Consider the following 18975-nt stretch of genomic DNA (forward strand, 5'->3'; position numbering starts at 1 on the left):
TCCAGAGTGCAGGAGAATTGAGCACGAGCGAGTTTATTTCTTTATTTATTGTTAATTTACATTGAAAATGTCAGTGGGTCGATTGGTACATTTAACAGACCGTTTAATGGATATCATTGCTGTCAGGAGGAAACCACCCAACTCCATTTTTGAGGTTTAAGATTTCTTGGGGCATAAATCAGTGCTATTGAACACCCTTTTAAACAGCTAACTCCATCACCTCCCCCCCTCTCATGCAAGTAATTCACAATATATAAAGTGACAACACCAACTCTAATGAGGCAGTATTGCTAGGTTTTCTTCATTTCCTGAAACATTTTATTTTATTTTTTTTCTGAAACATTAACATTTTGGAGTTGGAGTTTGGAGTTTTGGTGGTTTCTTCCCGACAACATAATGTAGAGATGCAGAGGAAGGGACTTCCATTAAAAACACTCAGTAGTTTATTGTTCAGTTGGAACACATCCTCCATATTATTTCAAGCACAACATCCAAATACATGTTAACAGTTTCATACTTTTTGAACATTACGAGTAAACTTAATTTGATTTGGTCACAAACAACTTCGGCCATCCGTTGAGAGTATGTATGCTGTGCTATTCATTGACTTCATAAACTCTGAAATATAACATAAATAACACTGTGTTTCCTCTATATACATAATACAATACATAAATACATTGTGTACAAATGACACAGCATAGAAATATGTCTTGATGCTTTATGAAACAATGGAAAATATACATATTCCTTTCCAGTAAATAACGATAAATCATTCTCTCAAGAGAATTGCACCGATATCTGGTTTGAATACATAACAAGTCCTCTGAATAAATGGAGGACAACTCAATCAGGTGCAATTCACAGTAGATAACATTCAGTGCATCAGAGACCCTGGTAATAAAAGCCATGAACACAAGTCACATGATTTTGTTTCTCTTTTTTTTTTTTTTTATAAGCTCAGAGTACTTCACAGGTCAGAATGAGAGAATCGAGTCACACTCTATAGCTCTGTATATGTGTGTGTGTGTGTGTGTGTGTGTGTGTGTGTGTGTGTGTGTGTGTGTGTGTGTGTGTGTGTGTGTGTGTGTGTGTGTGTGTGTGTGTGTGTGTGTGTGTGTGTGTGTGTGTGTGTGTGTGTGTGTGTTTGTTTGTATTTCAAGCACTCTTTGTAAGCAGTGTGTTTAGAGCAGTTACAATGTGCATGACACTTATTTTGTTTCAAGGCCAGTCCACTGGCCTTTACAAAAAGGAAAGCACTAACATGCCTTTCTATGCTACTGTAAAATGTAGGCCTACAGAAGAAAGAGATATGTGTTGTATGTGTTGTATCCATGTGTTCACATTCCATCTACTGACTCAAATCTCATGCTCCAGCCTCGAATCATTCCTGTCATGACCTGCTAATCAGACGCAGGATGTATAAGAAGCTCCTGCGTCTTCATCATAGTCGTACTCACGTAACTCGTGTGTGGCATGGGGTTTAAAACCTCTCTCAGAACAGCATTTGTTTTTATTAAGTCACACACTGGCCATTTTGCACGTACTTCATAATCGCCTCGAGTATGAAGTAAGAACAATTATGTCTGCGGTGTAATGTGGACAAATGTCATGTTCATCATGGATCAGCCTGAGGCCGGATTTGCTACTGGAATACGTTTTAGGGAAAGGCAAGGCCAATAACACTCAGCAGCAATCAGTTGCACACACAGTTGCAACTAAGTGTTGGCAACATAGAGACAAACTGGATGGTTGGCTTTGAACGTAGCTTATTTATGACAGCACGGTTCTTCTATTAATAGACCACATGCCATTCACATGTTCCATCAGAGCAACACGTACGTCACATGCGGGGTCATGGTCCTGTCATCTGCACTGTGAGCACAGACGTAACCCGAATACCACCACTTATATTCATATTAGCAGAAGCTAAATTTAACCGACATTGGACAAGGAGGAAGAGGTGTAAAGTTTATCGCGCCGTGTGATGTACTATAATGGGAATGCTGGTGTTTAGGCTGATGTTGTCAAAGGTCGGGACATTGGCAGAAGGTGCCAAGCTGTGTTTGGACTTGTGTTGTTACTGTTAGACAGTTGTTTGATGTGTATGAGCACCTGCTGGTAACAGCCTGACTTATGGCACATTTATAATGCTTGGATAAGACTTAACAAAAGCAGCCTCATTACACATGCATGGCTGTTGAATACACCCTTATGGCATCTTTCATAAGGCATTCAATGAATGCCTTTGTCATTTGTGACATAAGGGTCCTGGGCCATTAACACTGTTGAACTGTGAAAATATAAGTCTCCATGGCCATGACTGAGACTGTCTCCAATTTAACATATTTCTTATTTGATCATGTTTATTCTTATCTAGATAATAATCTCGGCTACCATGCTACAAATATGTTACAGACAGATATGTTGCCGAGAACGTATTGTGTTCATAGATGCCGCGTGGTGGGATGCTTTCCTCTAGTTGTACTGAGGCAGACCCAAGGCCATTGTCACAGAGGCCATGAGTAGGGCTGCACTAGCCACGAGTACAGCCCCACCAGACCGATACACCGTACGACCATTCAAGGGCTGCACCGGTCGGAATGTCCCCGTCATGGGCTTACCGTCTTGGAACTGGAGTTCAGAGAACGCCTTCAGCTGGGAAGAAGCAGAAACAGCACACACTTGATTTTCAATCATTTGACTATGACAGTATAGGGCTAGGCCTTTAGGCAGTAATGTAATAAAAACAGGTGGTCCGTGGACCACTGGTGGTCCGTGAAGGTATTGCATGTGGTCCCTGGCCATTCATTTAGTGATGTAGGATTTGTTGATTTAAAAAAAAATGTCTTTCCACTAGAAACCGAGAAGTGAATGACCTGGTGACCTATGATGACCGTCCATTTAGTCATTTACTGACAAGTCGGAGGTCAAGAAATTCAACAGAAAAAGGCAGTTAGAAGGGGGAAGTGCACTGGATTGTCTTTTTATTTGAGTCATAATTATTAGTAAAGTATTAGTAGTCATACTCAATGGACCATTGGTTGAGAAGCTGTGGGATGTATACATATGGGATGCATAGCAAATGTTACTATAAAGCACTCATCTTAGCCCATATACCCGCACCCAACACAACAGTGGTCGGTTGATTGAGTCAAGGTGGTGGGGTTCACAATCAGTTGAAAACCCCTGTATTAAAGGACAACTTCACAACTTAACACATAGGCTCACTACTTATATTGATCTCACATTACTTGCCATGCGGTGTGTATTTTGCAAAATTGCTGTCCAGTTTCCCCAGCAGACCGCAGCAGCCCTCATAGCATAGAGCGGAGCCCATAAGAATATCGCTTTTACGCTATTTTTTGCAGTCAAAAGTGATTTTGATATATTAGTTATTATTACAAATACATCCATGCCACATGAACTGCCACAGTCTAGTAAATCATGTTTCGGGGTGAACGGCACAACTGCCAATCAAAGTGACTGCACTGGCTCATCACAGCACGTCTTTTCCAGGACTTGCTTGGAACTGTAGATTATGAAGGTTTTGCTTTTGCATCCAAAAACAAGTTTTCTTTCTGTAGGTGATTGTCGTTTATTTTTATAGAGATAGATAGATAGATATATAGATAGATAGATAGATAGATAGATAGATAGATAGATAGATAGATAGATAGATAGATAGATAGATAGATAGATAGATAGATAGATAGATAGATAGATAGATAGATAGATAGATAGATAGATAGATAGCACTGTAATCTAACCTGTGTCTTGCTCAAAGGGATGGGCTTCTCAAACACGGTCCAGACAACAGCCTCGTGGCAACCGGGGGTGGTCAGAGAACCCTTGTAGCGGTAGTAGTTGGTCAGGCTTTGCTCAGACGGGATCAGCTGCTCCAGGGAGATTTGTGACAAAGACGTGTTGCTGCCTAAAAGAAAGAGTACAGGCAAAAAAAACATTTTAGCTGCTGTTATCAAGACAAATCTTGTCATTCACTGTACCGAAAGACTACTGTTGCAATTACTACTGACCGGTTGTTTTGATGACTTTCAGAGCATTGATGATAGGCTCATATTTTTTGTTGGCACTGCTGGACTCCTGAAAAGCAGAAAAGTGACACGTTTTAGTGATTGATTGAGGATTGCATTTTCTGCCAGGAATAAACAATATATATTTTTTAATTGTAATTAATTCTTCTATAATCTATAGTAGTTACCTCGTAGAAAAACCCAAGGACTGCAACTCCTTCTGGGTCTCCTAGTGCTTTACCTAGGTCTGTGAAGTCCTTTTTCATGTGGACAATATGCAACTGCAAAGACAAGAAACACAACATTACTGATGCTATGCCATTATTACCAAGGTCTCATCAGGCACCATATAGGAATCCACAACAATACACAATACAATCCTCAGTGATCTTGAACAGACGCAGAGGTGCAAGCATAAGCCCGGTGTAAATGTGGCCGGATCAGCGGTTGTCCAGAACCTGCCGGTCCAACCGATATGCCCATATGGACAGTGGTGGAAAAAGTACTGCTTAAGTAAAAGTATCAATGTAAAGATACCAAAAGTAGAAGTACTCAATATGCAGAATGTCCCAGCTTGTAGATCGGCTATTTTCAAGTGGTTAATGTTTTGTTATAGTAATCAAAATCTACAAAGTAACTAGTAACAAAAGTTACTAGTGGTATTTGGATCCGAGATGTATAGTGGCGTAGAAGTAAAAGTATTGGAAAATGGAAATACTCAAGTAAAGTACAAATAACTCTAAATTGTACTTAGGTACAGTACTTAAGTAAATGTACTTAAGTTACCACTGCATATGGGCATATATCAATGACATCAGTGATCTCCATACAGTATTTGGACATCCACATATGGACGTCGTATAGGCAGACACTATGACCGGCTTCACGCCGGACACCTCGGGTCCTCGCGATAGGCACGCCAAGTTCGAAGTCAAGCGGTCAAGCGGTTCTCGAGATGTGCGCGGGACAGATACGCACACAGAGACATTGGGTCATTCCTGGTACGATTGTGTGGGCATTGTGTCGGAGCTGCAGAGCGGAACTATATATCACAATCAAAGAAACGTCATAACTAAATGGTGGTCATAAAAGTTGAAAGCAGGGTATAAGTGGAAGGCATTATTACACTATGCCACAGGGGCTGCTGTGTGATATGGTGCCAGTGTGGTACGGTGCCCGCGCTGCTGACGTGAGGCCGAATTTCCTGTAATTGTTTATTAACATCAATGAGACCCGAGAGATTCTGGGCTCGGCTCTTGCATGGCAGGACACCTGAGACACCTACACTGAGTACCATGCAGATAAGCAACCATGTGACACATCAGAGAGATAAGTGGGCAGTTGTCTTCCTATAATATCGCCATAGACCTCAGCCCTCGTTTCGGCCAAAGGCAGCTTGTGTGAACAGAAGATGGCTGGCCAATAAACCGATGGCACGGTCAGATTGCATTACCAGATGCTGGGGTCCGGTCTTGATGACAACACACAGTGCTCTCTCTCGCTCTCTCAGGTCCTCGGTCAAACACACGGCGAGTTTGGAGTTGGTGTGTGTATCGTAATTTATAGTATAGGAGCGTACAATCTGTGTGCATGTATCTGCCCTTTGTATCTCGAAAACCATCCGACCGCACTTGTATCACCACGGAGGACCACTGAGGGAGTGGTAAAAGGAGTTAAAAGTATCAATACTGTAGAAATGCTCTGTTACAAGTGAATGTCCGGAATTCAAAAGTATTGGCTTCAAAATGTACTTAAAGTACCAAAAGTAAAAGTACTCATTATGTAGAAATTGTCCCATTTCAAGTTTTCAAATGTATAAAAACATTTGAAAATAGACGATCTACGCATTGTCAGCTTGTAGATCGGCTATTTTCAAATGGTCCAATGTTTTGTAACCAGTAAGACGCCTGAGGGCGAGAAGCGAAGGGCCAGGTCGCGTGCACGCATCTGCCTCGTTGACGGCAGACTGCTGGGCGAGCGCTGGTGCTTTGGCATGGGGGGTCAGATCAACATGGAATGAATTCTGTACTGGCCATATAAGGAGCATGGTCTTGAGTGTACAGGGTTTGATGAGGTCAGATCAACATATGGAATGTCAGAACAGGTCAGCTCCATACAGTATATAAGGGTGATAGCAGGGACATTCTCTTGAGTGTAGGCTGGGTTTGATGAGGGCCCAGGTAGGGCCGGGCCTTAATTTTCCTGTTGAGAACGCCGGCTGCCGGCCGCGGCTGCACTAATAACTTTGGGGCAGGCCCGTCTAGAGTTTGAATGAACAGGTGGGCCTGTTGAGAACTATAGTTTTCGCTGGCTGCCGGGCGCGGCTGCAGCCGCTGCACTAATAAGTTTGGGGCAGGCCCGTCTAGAGTTTGACATTTGAATGGATAGGTATAAGTCAAAAGGGAGACACGACACACTAACTGATGGGAAATGCTTGATTCCATAGTTAACTGCGACCTTTGGTCGCAATTTAATAATCTAATTAGTAACTAAAGTGTTCAAATAATTGTACTGGAGTAAAAGTACAACATTTGCCTCTGAGATGTAGTGAACTGTGGAGTAGAATTGAAAGCGTCTGCCAAATGCCTAAATTGTAACTGTAAATTTACCTCCATGGGAAACTGCTCCCCATCAACGGTGTGTTCGGAGCCGGGCCCTCCATTCTCCCCCCAGTGCAAGTGGAACTGCACAGCCTTGTACTGCGTCGCCAGGTTTCCTGCCGCGATGGTGGCCAGGTGAGGAACACTCACTGAAACTGGGGAAGTGGGGAAGAGGATCAGACATTAAGTGATCGTCGACCCAGCACAGCAGCTTAAAATCCCTGTGGATTCATTTAGGTGTTTATATCATAAACATTTATTTACCAGAGTGACCATTGTTCTTGATGATGCTTTTGAAGTTGTGCTGGTAGTCGCCGAACTGGAAAGGAGTCAGACGTTCGTCTAAAGCAGTCTTCTTGGTGACAATATTGATTGGGGACTGGGACCTTCCGCTGCACTGCGCGTTGGCATGGTCCCACTTCACTGGTCCTAAAGAACGGACAGCCAAGTAAACACCATCACTATATTGTTATCTTAGCTGACATTTGACCATTTCCTCACTGTTTTTTATCTCTAGATAAACCTTACCATTGCACTGATGTTCACAGGTGAACTGGGACTGGTAGCACCAATCTAAAGGAGAAAGAGCAATGTTTGAATATAATAATGAAGTGGTTTTCCATAAGGTATCTATTAGTAAATGCTAGTAAGTGCAATGAATGGAAGAGTGGTCTGTGATATCGAGAATACATTTAAAATGCAGAGCTATACAAATGCATGTGTGTGCAAACACGCACGCACGCACGCACACGCGCACACACACACACACACACACACACACACACACACACACACACACACACACACACACACACACACGTCAAAAACCACATGGGCAATAAGGTGTGTGAGAGAGACAGAGATTCAAAAGGAGTCTCCCACGCATTCTCAAGATCATCCTGCTGAGCTCAGCACGACATGGGGGGGGGGGGGGGGTATTCCCCCCCAGAATGGGGATGCTGGGGTTCAAGTGGTGACGTTTATCAGTTATGCCATACTGCATTAATAGAACTTGCAGTTACACGCCTCAAATTGTTGTTAAGAATTGGAAGGATGTTTCTTTCTTGGCATATTTTCTGACAAACTGCCAGATAGAGTTCAAGCTATATTTATTAATTTGTCTTTGTTATCAATATAGTTAGTTTTTTTCTATTTGAAAACAGTGAATTGTTTGAGTATTTGTTTATGTCAAACTGTTATTCCCGGTCATACAAGCGTCTGAATACACAATAATGGTCTTCCTATTGTCCAAGGTCACAAAGAAACACGGGTTTGAGCTTGTTTGGGCTTTATTTTTCCGTGCTAGAATAAACACGGCCCACATTCTCACATGTTTCTTTGAGGGTTTATTAATATTTCACAATGGGGTTGCATGTTCCACCACCCATACCTTGAGACAAATATCCACTGCAATCTCACAAATTAAATATTTATGAAAAACACTCATGCCATTGAAAAAATATGGGGAGGGTCTCCTACTCCTAGCTGCTCTGACTGTTATCAGAATTGTATGAGGAGGAGGACTTGAAAGTGAAGGAAATGGAGTGAATTGGATGTAAATGTATGGGGCTCTTCGCCTCATTGGCAAGCAATTTCCTCCTACTGGCATGATAATGGGTATTGAAAATAAACACAGCATGGGGCATTCATTTGGGTGGGATCAGATTGGTGATGGTGCCAATCGTACATCATATTGTTCTCAATTAATAAACAGACACACTTTGAATTTCTTCCAGTATGATGTAACAGGGACTGTTACACAAACAGCGAGAAGTGGAAATTATTACGCAACTCTCTGCCATCTTGTAGTATAGTAACACATCAAATTGATCAAAATCTCACTCTTTTTGAGCCAACATTGCAATAGCTAGTAGCTACTGTGAGAGATGACACTGATACGTTAATCTGTACAATTTGAGATACAAATCAATCAGATTTTTTTTTACTGCTGCTACTGGTGATTGCTTAATGCTTTTATAGCCTATACTGTCTTTGTATAGTTCAACCAGTCAAATCATCCCCACTATCCAGTCAATATAATGCTTTATCCAATCAGATTTCGGTGCGCACAGCAATTCCTCCCCTCGCCAATACGCTTTGATCTTTGGTCCAAAGCGGGGTCGATTAGCGCGGGAACAATGGGGTTTCAATTGGTGTGCCTACTCAACGCCACTCTCAGGGGAATTCAGTCGGAGCAGCAGTCGCGAAATAGGAAACTGTCAAAAAGAAACAAAAGGCAATGGAGGAAAAATAAATACGTTTGTCTGCACGTGACGTGAGAGAATGGGGATACCAGAGCTGTGATAAACAAAGGAGTAAAGATCTTTAAGATTGTGCGCGCGCGCGCGTGCGTGCGTGTGTGTGTGTGTGTGTGTGTGTGCGTGTGTGTGTGTGTGTGACTGACTGACTGACTGACTGCATGATCGATCGCGTACACATAAAAAGGACACGCATAAACATGTCAATCATCATTTTGCTTCATAGCGCAGCATTTGGCATAATCTACATAGAGGATAACACATGGTCCACACTGTAATTTATTATATAGCGTCGCGTCGTGAATGTTCTGGTAGTAACTGATGACTACATGCAATCGGAATGATGTAATCCAATTATGTATCATAAAATAAACAATTCGGAAAATGATGTGTAGCCTATGGACGGAAAGCTTGATTATAGGCAAAATATGGTAATTGTCATTCCCATTCCCCACCCATGACAGCTCGGCAGGACAGTCTGGATTCCCTTTGTCAATACAGACCATGCTGTCCCAATCCATATCTAAGTTTAGCGGTGGGCTATACTGTAGCCTACACCCACTGCACGTACGACGGAAAGACAGAAAGACAGGCTATAAATCACGAGTGTGTGTGTGTGTGTGTGTGTGTGTGTGTGTGTGTGTGTGTGTGTGTGTGTGTGTGTGTGTGTGTGTGTGTGTGTGTTTGGGGGGGGGGGGGGGGGTATACATTTTTTACTCGATATTAAAGTCGATATCGGCGATAACGACAACGGCATGAACTCGTGAAAAGCGTGCACATTCACGTACTAATCAGTGGGTTACAAATATTACAATGCTATTGGATAAATCAGCAAAGCAGCAAACATTGAAATGTTTGTATTTCTTTTCCAGGAATCCATATTGCAAAAGTGCAAGTGGTGATATAAGATTGTTTCTGCTGCTATTAGCCAATTACAAAAAAAAATGTAATATTTCTCAACTCCTCAACTCATGATACATTTAAAAGTATATATAGTCTTACCCAATATATATGGCTATAATATGCATTGGTTGCATAGGGCATTCCTGGTGTTACATGATTTATACCATTTCACCAAACTTAGGGCTTTCGCACTGAAGCGTCGCCTCGTGTCTTTTAAACTGTTGCAGCAAAAAAAAACATCCGTGTTCACTTTAAACTTATTCTCTCTAACAGTAACAAATGTACACTTTCAGTAGACGTTACGTAACCAAATGGACGCTTAATTACGGGTCCATTTGGTTACATTTCTACACGGAACGATCAAGTAGCCTATATATATTGTTTGCCTATAAGATTTAGACTCTCGTACAGTATATGTATTTTATTGATTCTGACATTGATAAAAGACATCTAGGAGAGTCTAAATCTTGTCCGGCGCTGCATGGTCTCTTTTTTCCATGCTTGGTGCGTCTCTCTGCTGCGGCATACGCACGGTTCCCTCATTGGCTGATGGATGCATAACAGGTGCACGGAAAAGAATGAATGAAGGAGCCGTGTCATAACGGAGCAGCTATTTGACGCTCTAAAAAAACCTTTCGGACTCACCTTTTTACTTATTTATAGCGAAGCGCATATAGGCTATACTGGACGGATTGAGCTGATCTTTCTTCTTTGACGCGCATCTCGTAGGTTGAGGTTCTGCTTGTTTTGTTGGCTATTTTATTGTGATGTCCTTGAAGTGTGAATTCAGTGGTCAGTAAAAGGTGAAGCGATTGGCGGTGATCATCAGATGAGTGAGTGACGAACGCGTGGACGGTGCCAAATGTGCGTGATGGACAGGGCAGGTGTGTGTGTTGACAGTGTTGCATGCAGGGCTATTACGCGTGTGTTTTATTGGTGCTATTTTTGGCGCATCGATCTTTCACGAAGGAAATTATTTGCCCGCATATAAGCCCCGAGCAGATAGATTCACAATATTAATTAATATAGGTTTTTGTGATAATTATGAGTATTTGTTTGGATGTTTTAGATCGTTTGGACATCAATAATGTGGAAAACGTTAACTTTTTCGTTTACATAATAAATAGTATAGCAATTATTGACACTGTTCTACAGATTCAGGGGTTATATTGATTATAGGCTGCTGTAGATTTCAAATGCCTAATATTAATAATTCCTCAGTGCACGAACTATCCACATGGTTCCACAAGTAAGTAGACAAAACAAATCCATGTAACACTGACAAAGTTAATACATTGTTGATTGTTTAACCAATAAAAGCTATTCCGTAGATTCTTCGATTATAGGTTCTAACACATTCAACAATTTACCGATATAACAATATTATTCCGTGATGGAAGCATAGACTCACCACCTGCTCCTGTGCAGATCGTGAAAAGGGATGCCAGGAGAAAGGATAACGGAGTAAGATGCTGCATTCTGGAGCGTCTCCGACTCGACCATAGGAGGGCAACACACACAATCATAATGACTTGTTTTTTTGCGATCGCATTCTTCCAGGGGGTCTTCTTATATTTATCTATCAGGACCACGGTCGACAGGAAACACGCTGGCCCCTCCCCTGTGGGCATTCATCTACCTGTAATACACGCGTCTTCATTCGAGGCTTATTGCTCCTAAATAGCCTACTGTCATTTCACCTTGTCCTTTTAGGCTTTATGAGCTACTTTTCCCATTTTTTTACGGTGACAATGACAAATGTGGCTATATCTATAGGCTACATGAATACATGAAATTAATCCTTTATTGGGCTTTGTGAAGGGTGAATGTAAGCTATTTAGGCAAACTATGCTTTTTTTACATTTCAGACTTAAATGAAAGTGTGTGTGTCTCTCTGACCTGGTAGCCACAGTGACCTGGCACACACTGTACTATAGGGCAGGCCATACAGGATTACATGTGGAGAATGAGAGGTATCTGGCACTGGCTGGTGTCCATGTGTTCCATACTGTATGTGAAGGAAGGGATTGTTCACACACACACACACACACACACACACACACACACACACACACACACACACACACACACACACACACACACACACACACACACACACACACACACACACACACACACACACACACACACACACAGTAAAATGTTTATTTTTTTCAACCTCACTGTAGCAATACCAAATGCTTTGTGAAAGTTTAGCAAAAAAAACATTTTCAAAACCTTTCAGGGTTTATTTTTATACTCACCGGTTGTTGTTGAATCCCAAAGATTTTCTTGAATTATTGATAATTTGAGTGAAGGACACTTGAAAGAGCCCTCATAGCCCAACATGAAGAAAGTTGCATTGGACAAAAGCCCAATATGATTTGTAGCACAAATGTCCCATTATGCAACATTGTACCCCCCCCCCCTTTTTTTTGGTACTCTATGCACACTGGCGTGACACCTTGCACGCACCATAGCAGGGAAAGCAGTTTATCAGTGTGAGGGAGGAACCTTTATCAGGCCCGTCAGGAATGTGCATTCTTGAGTGTTTGGTGATTAATTCCCTTTTCTTGTAACCAACACGCGCTGACTTATCTGGTGCGCTATCCTCTTAGGTCAACATCATTTAACACTTATTATTGGGTCGCACAAGAGGGAGTCTTCTCCTTTCTATTTTCTTAACATCATGATACAAACTTTTCGGCTATCCAGCCTTCGTTAGTGGCGCGGGGTCCTTGAGGGGGTTCCACAGGGGCCCCCAGCTAAATGACAGAAGAACTAAATAATGGACACTTTACGGATCTGTAACTGAGTGTGCAAATGTGCATCGATTTACAGCATAGATTGGGGCCCAGAGATAATGTACCAAATGGGGGGTCCGTGGCCTAATGAATATCAAACTGCATGGGGGTCCTAGAAGTGAAAACGTTTGAGAACCACTGATATAATCCAAAGTGTGCATCGTTGAGTAGCAATCCTGTCCATCCCCGTTTAGATTGGTGAAATAACACCACCTAGTGGACATCTGGAAAGAAAGCAATGCCAATATTCCAAGGTACATAAACAAGTGCGGGAGCAAATCCATGATGATATAATCTTTATTTCAACCCATGGGATTTAACTTTTACAGTGCATTTCTTTACAAGTTATTCACTACGTGACAGGTTTTAGCCACTAGTACAGGTCAGATAAGTATGTATATTACATTTCCTGGGTTCCTCTTAAAATATTCGGACTTCATGAACACAGCGTGAAAGACCCCGAATATTAGGTATGGGATAACCACACAGGTCAACTGATTCAGTGACGATCTCTGATCATCCACTGGAAACGTTACGCCTCTTTATGGAACAGAACAGTTCCTGTTGATGTTTAGTCATCCCCCATGTTATTAAGCAGCTAGTATATCTGTACCATTAAACATACAAAGAGATGGCCAATTAGAAACCTGCTGCCATTTATATGAAAACAAAAAGGCTTAAAAATAAAAAAATAAAAAGACAAAAAGAAATAAATATGGCACTATTGTCTCAAGGAACAACCATTAGACACAAACACAGATCTTTCGCAATAGAACAATTAGGGACCATGGCCTATAACTCCCCTATGAGGAGGAAAATTAAATAATTTTGTTCAGTCCTTTCCCCGGATTGGTTCCTGTTAGGTACCATTGCTGCCAGTCACTTTGCTATACATAAAGAAAATGTGGGACATAAAGTCCCAAATTTCTCAAACGTTCTCTCTGAAAAGCAATGATATTATTTCCCATCGTAGAACAGTCAATCCAATTAAATCAATCCTTATTTCAAGTCAGAGGATGATGCACACACCTGGTAACCTGGCAACAACATTCCTGGTTCTATAATGCCGCTTTGCTTTTCGTCATCTCGTCTCATTCCATAGCACATCGACAGCATACCCGACACAAAAGCGTTCAACTTTTACCAGCCTGTCTCGTACAGATGCCTCGAGAAATGTCTTATGCTGCAACAATGTTACACAAGGGTTTGGGGGGTGGGGGGGGGGGGAGACAAAAGCATTGTTAAAGACAGAACCACGTTGACTGTGTGCATATGCATAACTTTGAAAACACATCGCAGTAATTGACAAGTAAGACGACCCACCGAATGCACATGAACAAAACGACCACTCGTTCCAGTTACCCATCACGACATTACATTCAGGCTCCGAGAAAGAGATGCAACGGCAAAGTAAACAGCAGATTTATCCCTTATTTGCTCAAGTTTGGTCTCAGATTCTTTCAAACGCACAATAGCTCTGTAGTGCACAAAATAAGAATACAAAATTAGACTTTTAAATACGGTAGCAGCAACTTGTTTCTTTTTAAAGTTGAAAGCCTCCAGTCGACCAGTTTAAAAAGGCTTCAGATTCCCCAACATGTGGGGAAGGGTGGCAGATTGTCCTCTGGTGTGTGAATGTGTGTGTGATAGAGAGACAGTGTCTATTTTAAGGGATGTGTGTGTGTTTCGTAGGAAAGTTAAATGAATCTTCTGGGGGTGGGCAGGTTTGAGATGTAGTCCAACTCTCTGTGGGGTCGGTGGGTGCAGGGTGGGGGTAGTGTCTAGGACAGGGCACCAACATAGAGGACAAAAGTCCAAGGGATCGAGGGGGTGGTTGGGTGGGGGGGGCAGCAGGACGCTGCAGCACCCCAGGCTGAAAACGTCTTTGACCATAAAGGTGGGGGGTTCATTGAGTGAGAAAAGACCTCCCCTTTGCTTCCACACACCTTCACCTCAAGTCTCTCAGTCTATACTGACATTCCCCCGTTGCTCCTCGGTCCTCTGGCCAACCAGTCTGTGTGTGTCCGTCTCAGTGCCATCGTTGGGTCCAGAAATTCAGGGCCTCTCAAACAGTTAACTGTTGCTTCCTTCATATTATCCGCCCACAACACAGCAGCGTTCAGGAGTCGGGGGAAGGAGAGGGGCGGTGCGGGGGCAGGGGTCGAGAGGGGATTTTGGTGTCGGGGCGCTCAGCTCTCAGCTCTTCTATCCATCAAGCATCATCGTCAGGACGTCAGGGCTTTCCGTCGGGAGGACCTGTGTGGACTGAGCTAGAGGTGCTCACCGTGCGACACGTGCTACAACAACAGGGGCAGCGGCGCTCTCAGCTGGAGGCCGTGGCGATTGGCTTCTTGAGCTGCTGGCTGCGGAGGTCGCGCGTGCGGCACTCCAGCAGCAGGTCGTGGCAGGTGTTGCATACCAGCACGGCATCGTACAGCTGCTGTTCCGGGATGGGCAGCTTCAGGTGGCAGCAGTCCTTGCAGAACACGTTGCCACAGTTCCTGTAGCAAATAGAAGTGCAAGTGGTGCAGTGTTGAGTTTGGCAGCAAATTTGATTTAGTTTTAGTCATAAAACTTTAACATTTTATTCTTTTGAATAAAATTTCATTTAGTTTTAGTCAACGTTTAGTCAGCAGAAATGTTTTAGTGTTAGTCTGGTTTAAAATCTACAGTTAATTTTGACAGGCGTCATACTCTGTAATGCCTGATTTTACACTTGGTTGCATGCTGAAAATAGCAGATCGACAAGCTTGTAGCTTGTAGATCTGCCATTTTCAAAGCGCAACACTCGAGTGCAACCAAACATAAAATTATCTCTTCTCCACTAGTCCATTCTTAGTTTGTCAGTGAAAAAACGTAGTCGATTTTTCATCATAGGCAAAGCGCATGCAGAGGCTTAAACAGTGACTCAAAGGTTAGCCAAGAGCGCCATCTAGTGTAAAACCACAGAAAACGGGCAATGTACTGTACTATAACAGCATTGGCAATGTGGACATCAGAGCTTACGCCGTATTATTTTGTCATCGGCACAGAATTAGTTAATTACTGCACCAGGTTCTCCAGCCTCTTCTGTTTTTAGTTTTGCAGAGTACGTACCCATTTTATAACCAATGCTTGGGTGTGGGATTAAAACTACAATACTGGACTTATTTGAATGAGTCAAGGTAGGGCAGCGGTGGGACAGGGGTAGAGTGGCCAGGTAACCGCAAGGTTGCCAGTTCGAACCCGGGCTCCCCCAGAGTTAGTGTCGAAGTGTCCTTGAGAAAGACACTGAACCCCTAATTGCTCCTGATGTGCTGGTTGGTGCCTTGCATGGTTTCCGCTGGTTATCGGTGTATGAATGTGTGTGAATGGGTGAATTGATGCACAATCTATGTAAAGCGCCTTGGATAAAGGCGCTATATAAATGCACCATTTACCAAGGTAATTTGAACCAGTCTTAGAGTATGTTAACGTAATACCGTGCAATATAATTTATTTACCACATCTGCAGTGGTTGCAGGTAGTCTCGAGAAATGTTGTCCCCTTTGACTAGGGTGACCAGATCCCAACTCACCAGATGTGGTACAAAGAGTGTGTTTGTGTGGGACAATGTGGGACACATGTGGGTGGAGTTGCGTCGCGCGTAATAATAATAATAATAATAATTTGTACACAAAAACACAAATAATAACATTTCTATCCATCAAGTCCTCAATTAGACATTTCTATCCTGTCCCTTCACATAGCATCACTGTGCTTTGCCATCTGGTTGATTCAGTAGCACATAATAGGACTGTGATGATAACTATAATATAACTACTATGCAGAACTGCATTTAAATAAATGAACTATTTACTGGACAATACAACCAACCAACCAACCAACCAACCAATACAAATGGACAATACATCAACGCAACCAACCAACCAACACAAATGGACAATACATCAACGCAACCAACCAACCAATACAAATGGACAATACATCAACGCAACCAACCAACCAATACAACTGGACAATACATACACCAACCCAACCAACCAACCAAGAGGCTTTGAAGAAATTAAAATAAATGTTTACTTTATCAAAGCATCCTCCTCCTAAAAAAGTCAACTACTGCAACTGAAAAGAATAGAGTGTGGGCAGTTTTGTCACTTGGGAGTTCTTGACCCACTGGTGTTTTTTAACTCTCTCAAAAACAACTCTGCACACAGGCAGAGGCAGGTGCAAACACATCTGTAACTATGGATGCTGCCTTGGTACAACCACATGCCATTTTCTTTGCAATATCAAAGTCTGGAAACTTGACTGATGAGCTTATTGCCACAGTCTTATGATCTGTATGACTGGGAGTGTTGCACTGTGTGACACTAGTTATTTCAGCTGCTGTTACCTTATGTGTTGGAATTTTGTTTTGGTTCTATTACCCATACAATCCATACACATTGAGGCCTCCTTTTGAGCAACACGTTTTTTGTGAGTCTTGCACTAGCTTCACCCACAGAAATACTTTCGCAGTCCTTGTTACTGCATTTCCTTCCCTTTTCTCCTCCATGTTACTTTCATCACAATTTTCGCTAACTTCACTAAGACGCTAACTTGTTGTGCTGTGTTGCGTATGTCGTTTTGTTTTGGTGGGCGTTCACTAAACTAGCTTCCCGTCCAATTCCTACCTATTACTCCCCCCCCCCCCCCCCCCCCACACACACAGAGCTGAGACCCGAGCGTCGGTGTTGACTTGGTGCTTTTTATTGTGACAAGGATGCGTGTAGGATGTGATCAAGCTTGATGACGTGCAGCTTCAGTGTAGAAGCTCGTAGAGGACTCACCTGCAGTGATGACGTCTCTTGGCCATCCAGAACTCGGAATCACAGCTGAAACAATGTGAGGCCATGTGGTCGGGCACCCACCTCATAACCTGCACACACACACACACACACACACACACACACACACAATAAACAGTGTGCGGTACTCATGGAAAAAAGCAAAATAAAAATAAAATAACATAAAATGTAATGTTTTAGGGCGACCGGCTGAAGAAATCATGACATTTCTGATACCATTCATGTTTCTGGAAGCCGCTGCTAAACTTGTATTCTATTGCTAGTTTGATTGACTTCAAATACTCTTTCACCTTAAAATAACTAATAACTGAAAATAGCCGATCCACAAGCTCACAACACGTCGCAGTGCGACGTGTTGTGAGCTGGTAGCTATTTTCAGTGCGCAGCATGGAAGAGACAACGCTGGCTTATATGGAATCCAAATGACTGAAATCAGTCGCGGCGACTGAGAACTTGAATCCAGGATTCTCACCTCCATGTCCTTCCGCTCCACCCTGTCCCAGCTGCCCTCAGAGAAACGGTCCTCGCTGTGGGTGGACAGGGAGTCCTCCTCGTTGCTGTTGTCCGACTCCCTCAGACACGTCTGGAACAAGATGAAGGTCGAGCAGGGAGATGGGACGAAAGAGAGAGAGAGAGAGACAAGATTGTCAAAGATTATCTAAATAATAATATAACTCCCGGCAGCCAGTATGGGAGACAGTGAGAAGACATGATGATATCTAGCATTTAGCTGCCATTAGACACTGAAACAAGCAAGGTTAAAAAAAGTCAGGACAGAGACAGTAGTATTTTTTTTCCAGATTTTCCATGTGTCTATGAGGTGACAGTACTTAATTAGACCCCTTGCTGTGGTTGTTATGTGCAATGATGTCTTCCCTTTGTATTTAGGGTGTCTTCCTGGAGGCTGAAACCTTGACAGTCAAACGTGCCAATGAAGAAAAAGTGATATAGTGACATCACAATATCTCCCCTAACCTTTCCCCCTTTATCATACAACAGCTGTGGGTGCGGCTTCAGTTCAGGTGGATCACCACCCATCACCACCCACCAGGCAAACCAGGCATACTTAATGAACTGGTGGGCATGTCCACATAAAAACATTTTAACAAATACTGTACACATTTTCGAAAACATTATTCCTCCTTATACAATAATAATTCCTGATGATCATGTTTTAGGGTGGAAAAAAATCACGGCACTCCATCTAACACTTTGAAGGCCCAGCGTCATTTGGAACCATTAAATCAGTATGCCCAGTGATTTGTAGCTTCAGAGCCCATTTCAAGGTGACACACGACTCCATCTACATTGTGCAGTTAGCATAGCATGTAGCCAAAAGACCCGCGGGAGGATCGCCAGCCACCGTCCGGAGGTATGATTACTTCTAACATGAAGCGACGGGACCACGATGGGCCGTCAAAAACACAATCTTTGGTTAGAATAGGCCTATCTCACAGAATTTCCCCGCCCCCTTTCCACGCCCCCTTTCGGGGCTAGTGGTGATAGCGTGACGTCACTCCATAGACACTACATGTTAACAGAGGTCA

General features: G+C 42.8%; 2 protein-coding genes across 5 annotated transcripts in view; both read right to left on the reverse strand.

Moving 5' to 3' along the window:
- Positions 1–441: 441 nt before the first annotated feature.
- ca4a (carbonic anhydrase IV a) lies at positions 442–11312 on the reverse strand. Its single transcript, XM_079508790.1, has 8 exons — positions 11207–11312; positions 7163–7207; positions 6899–7063; positions 6644–6789; positions 4223–4315; positions 4038–4104; positions 3771–3934; positions 442–2658 (listed from the first exon to the last, which is right to left on the reverse strand). Exons 1-8 carry the CDS (start codon positions 11271–11273, stop codon positions 2479–2481), a joined length of 927 nt encoding a protein of 308 aa, XP_079364916.1. The 5' UTR covers positions 11274–11312; the 3' UTR covers positions 442–2478.
- A 1568-nt stretch (positions 11313–12880) lies between these two features.
- Positions 12881–18975, reverse strand: part of mtmr4 (myotubularin related protein 4) — a 68856-nt gene continuing 62761 nt past the window's right edge. For all 4 annotated transcript variants that reach the window (XM_079507114.1, XM_079507112.1, XM_079507113.1 and 1 more), the window contains 3 exons: positions 17901–18011; positions 17411–17499; positions 12881–15100 (listed from right to left, as the gene is read on the reverse strand). In XM_079507114.1, the coding sequence (XP_079363240.1) occupies positions 14923–15100; positions 17411–17499; positions 17901–18011 (378 nt within the window). In that variant the 3' untranslated portion in view covers positions 12881–14922. The remainder of the gene's footprint in view (positions 15101–17410; positions 17500–17900; positions 18012–18975) is intronic.

Source organism: Electrona antarctica (assembly GCF_951216825.1).
Source record: "Electrona antarctica genome assembly, chromosome: 8".
Lineage (NCBI taxonomy): Eukaryota > Metazoa > Chordata > Actinopteri > Myctophiformes > Myctophidae > Electrona > Electrona antarctica.

Coding starts and splice junctions, on each gene's coding strand:
- ca4a (XM_079508790.1), bottom strand. CDS start 11,273: ATGCAGCATCTTACTCCGTTATCCTTTCTCCTGGCATCCCTTTTCACG. Junction 7,064..7,162: donor CTGTGAACATCAGTGCAATG/GTAAGGTTTATC, acceptor TCCGTTCTTTAG/GACCAGTGAAGTGGGACCAT. Junction 4,105..4,222: donor TCCTTGGGTTTTTCTACGAG/GTAACTACTATA, acceptor TCTGCTTTTCAG/GAGTCCAGCAGTGCCAACAA.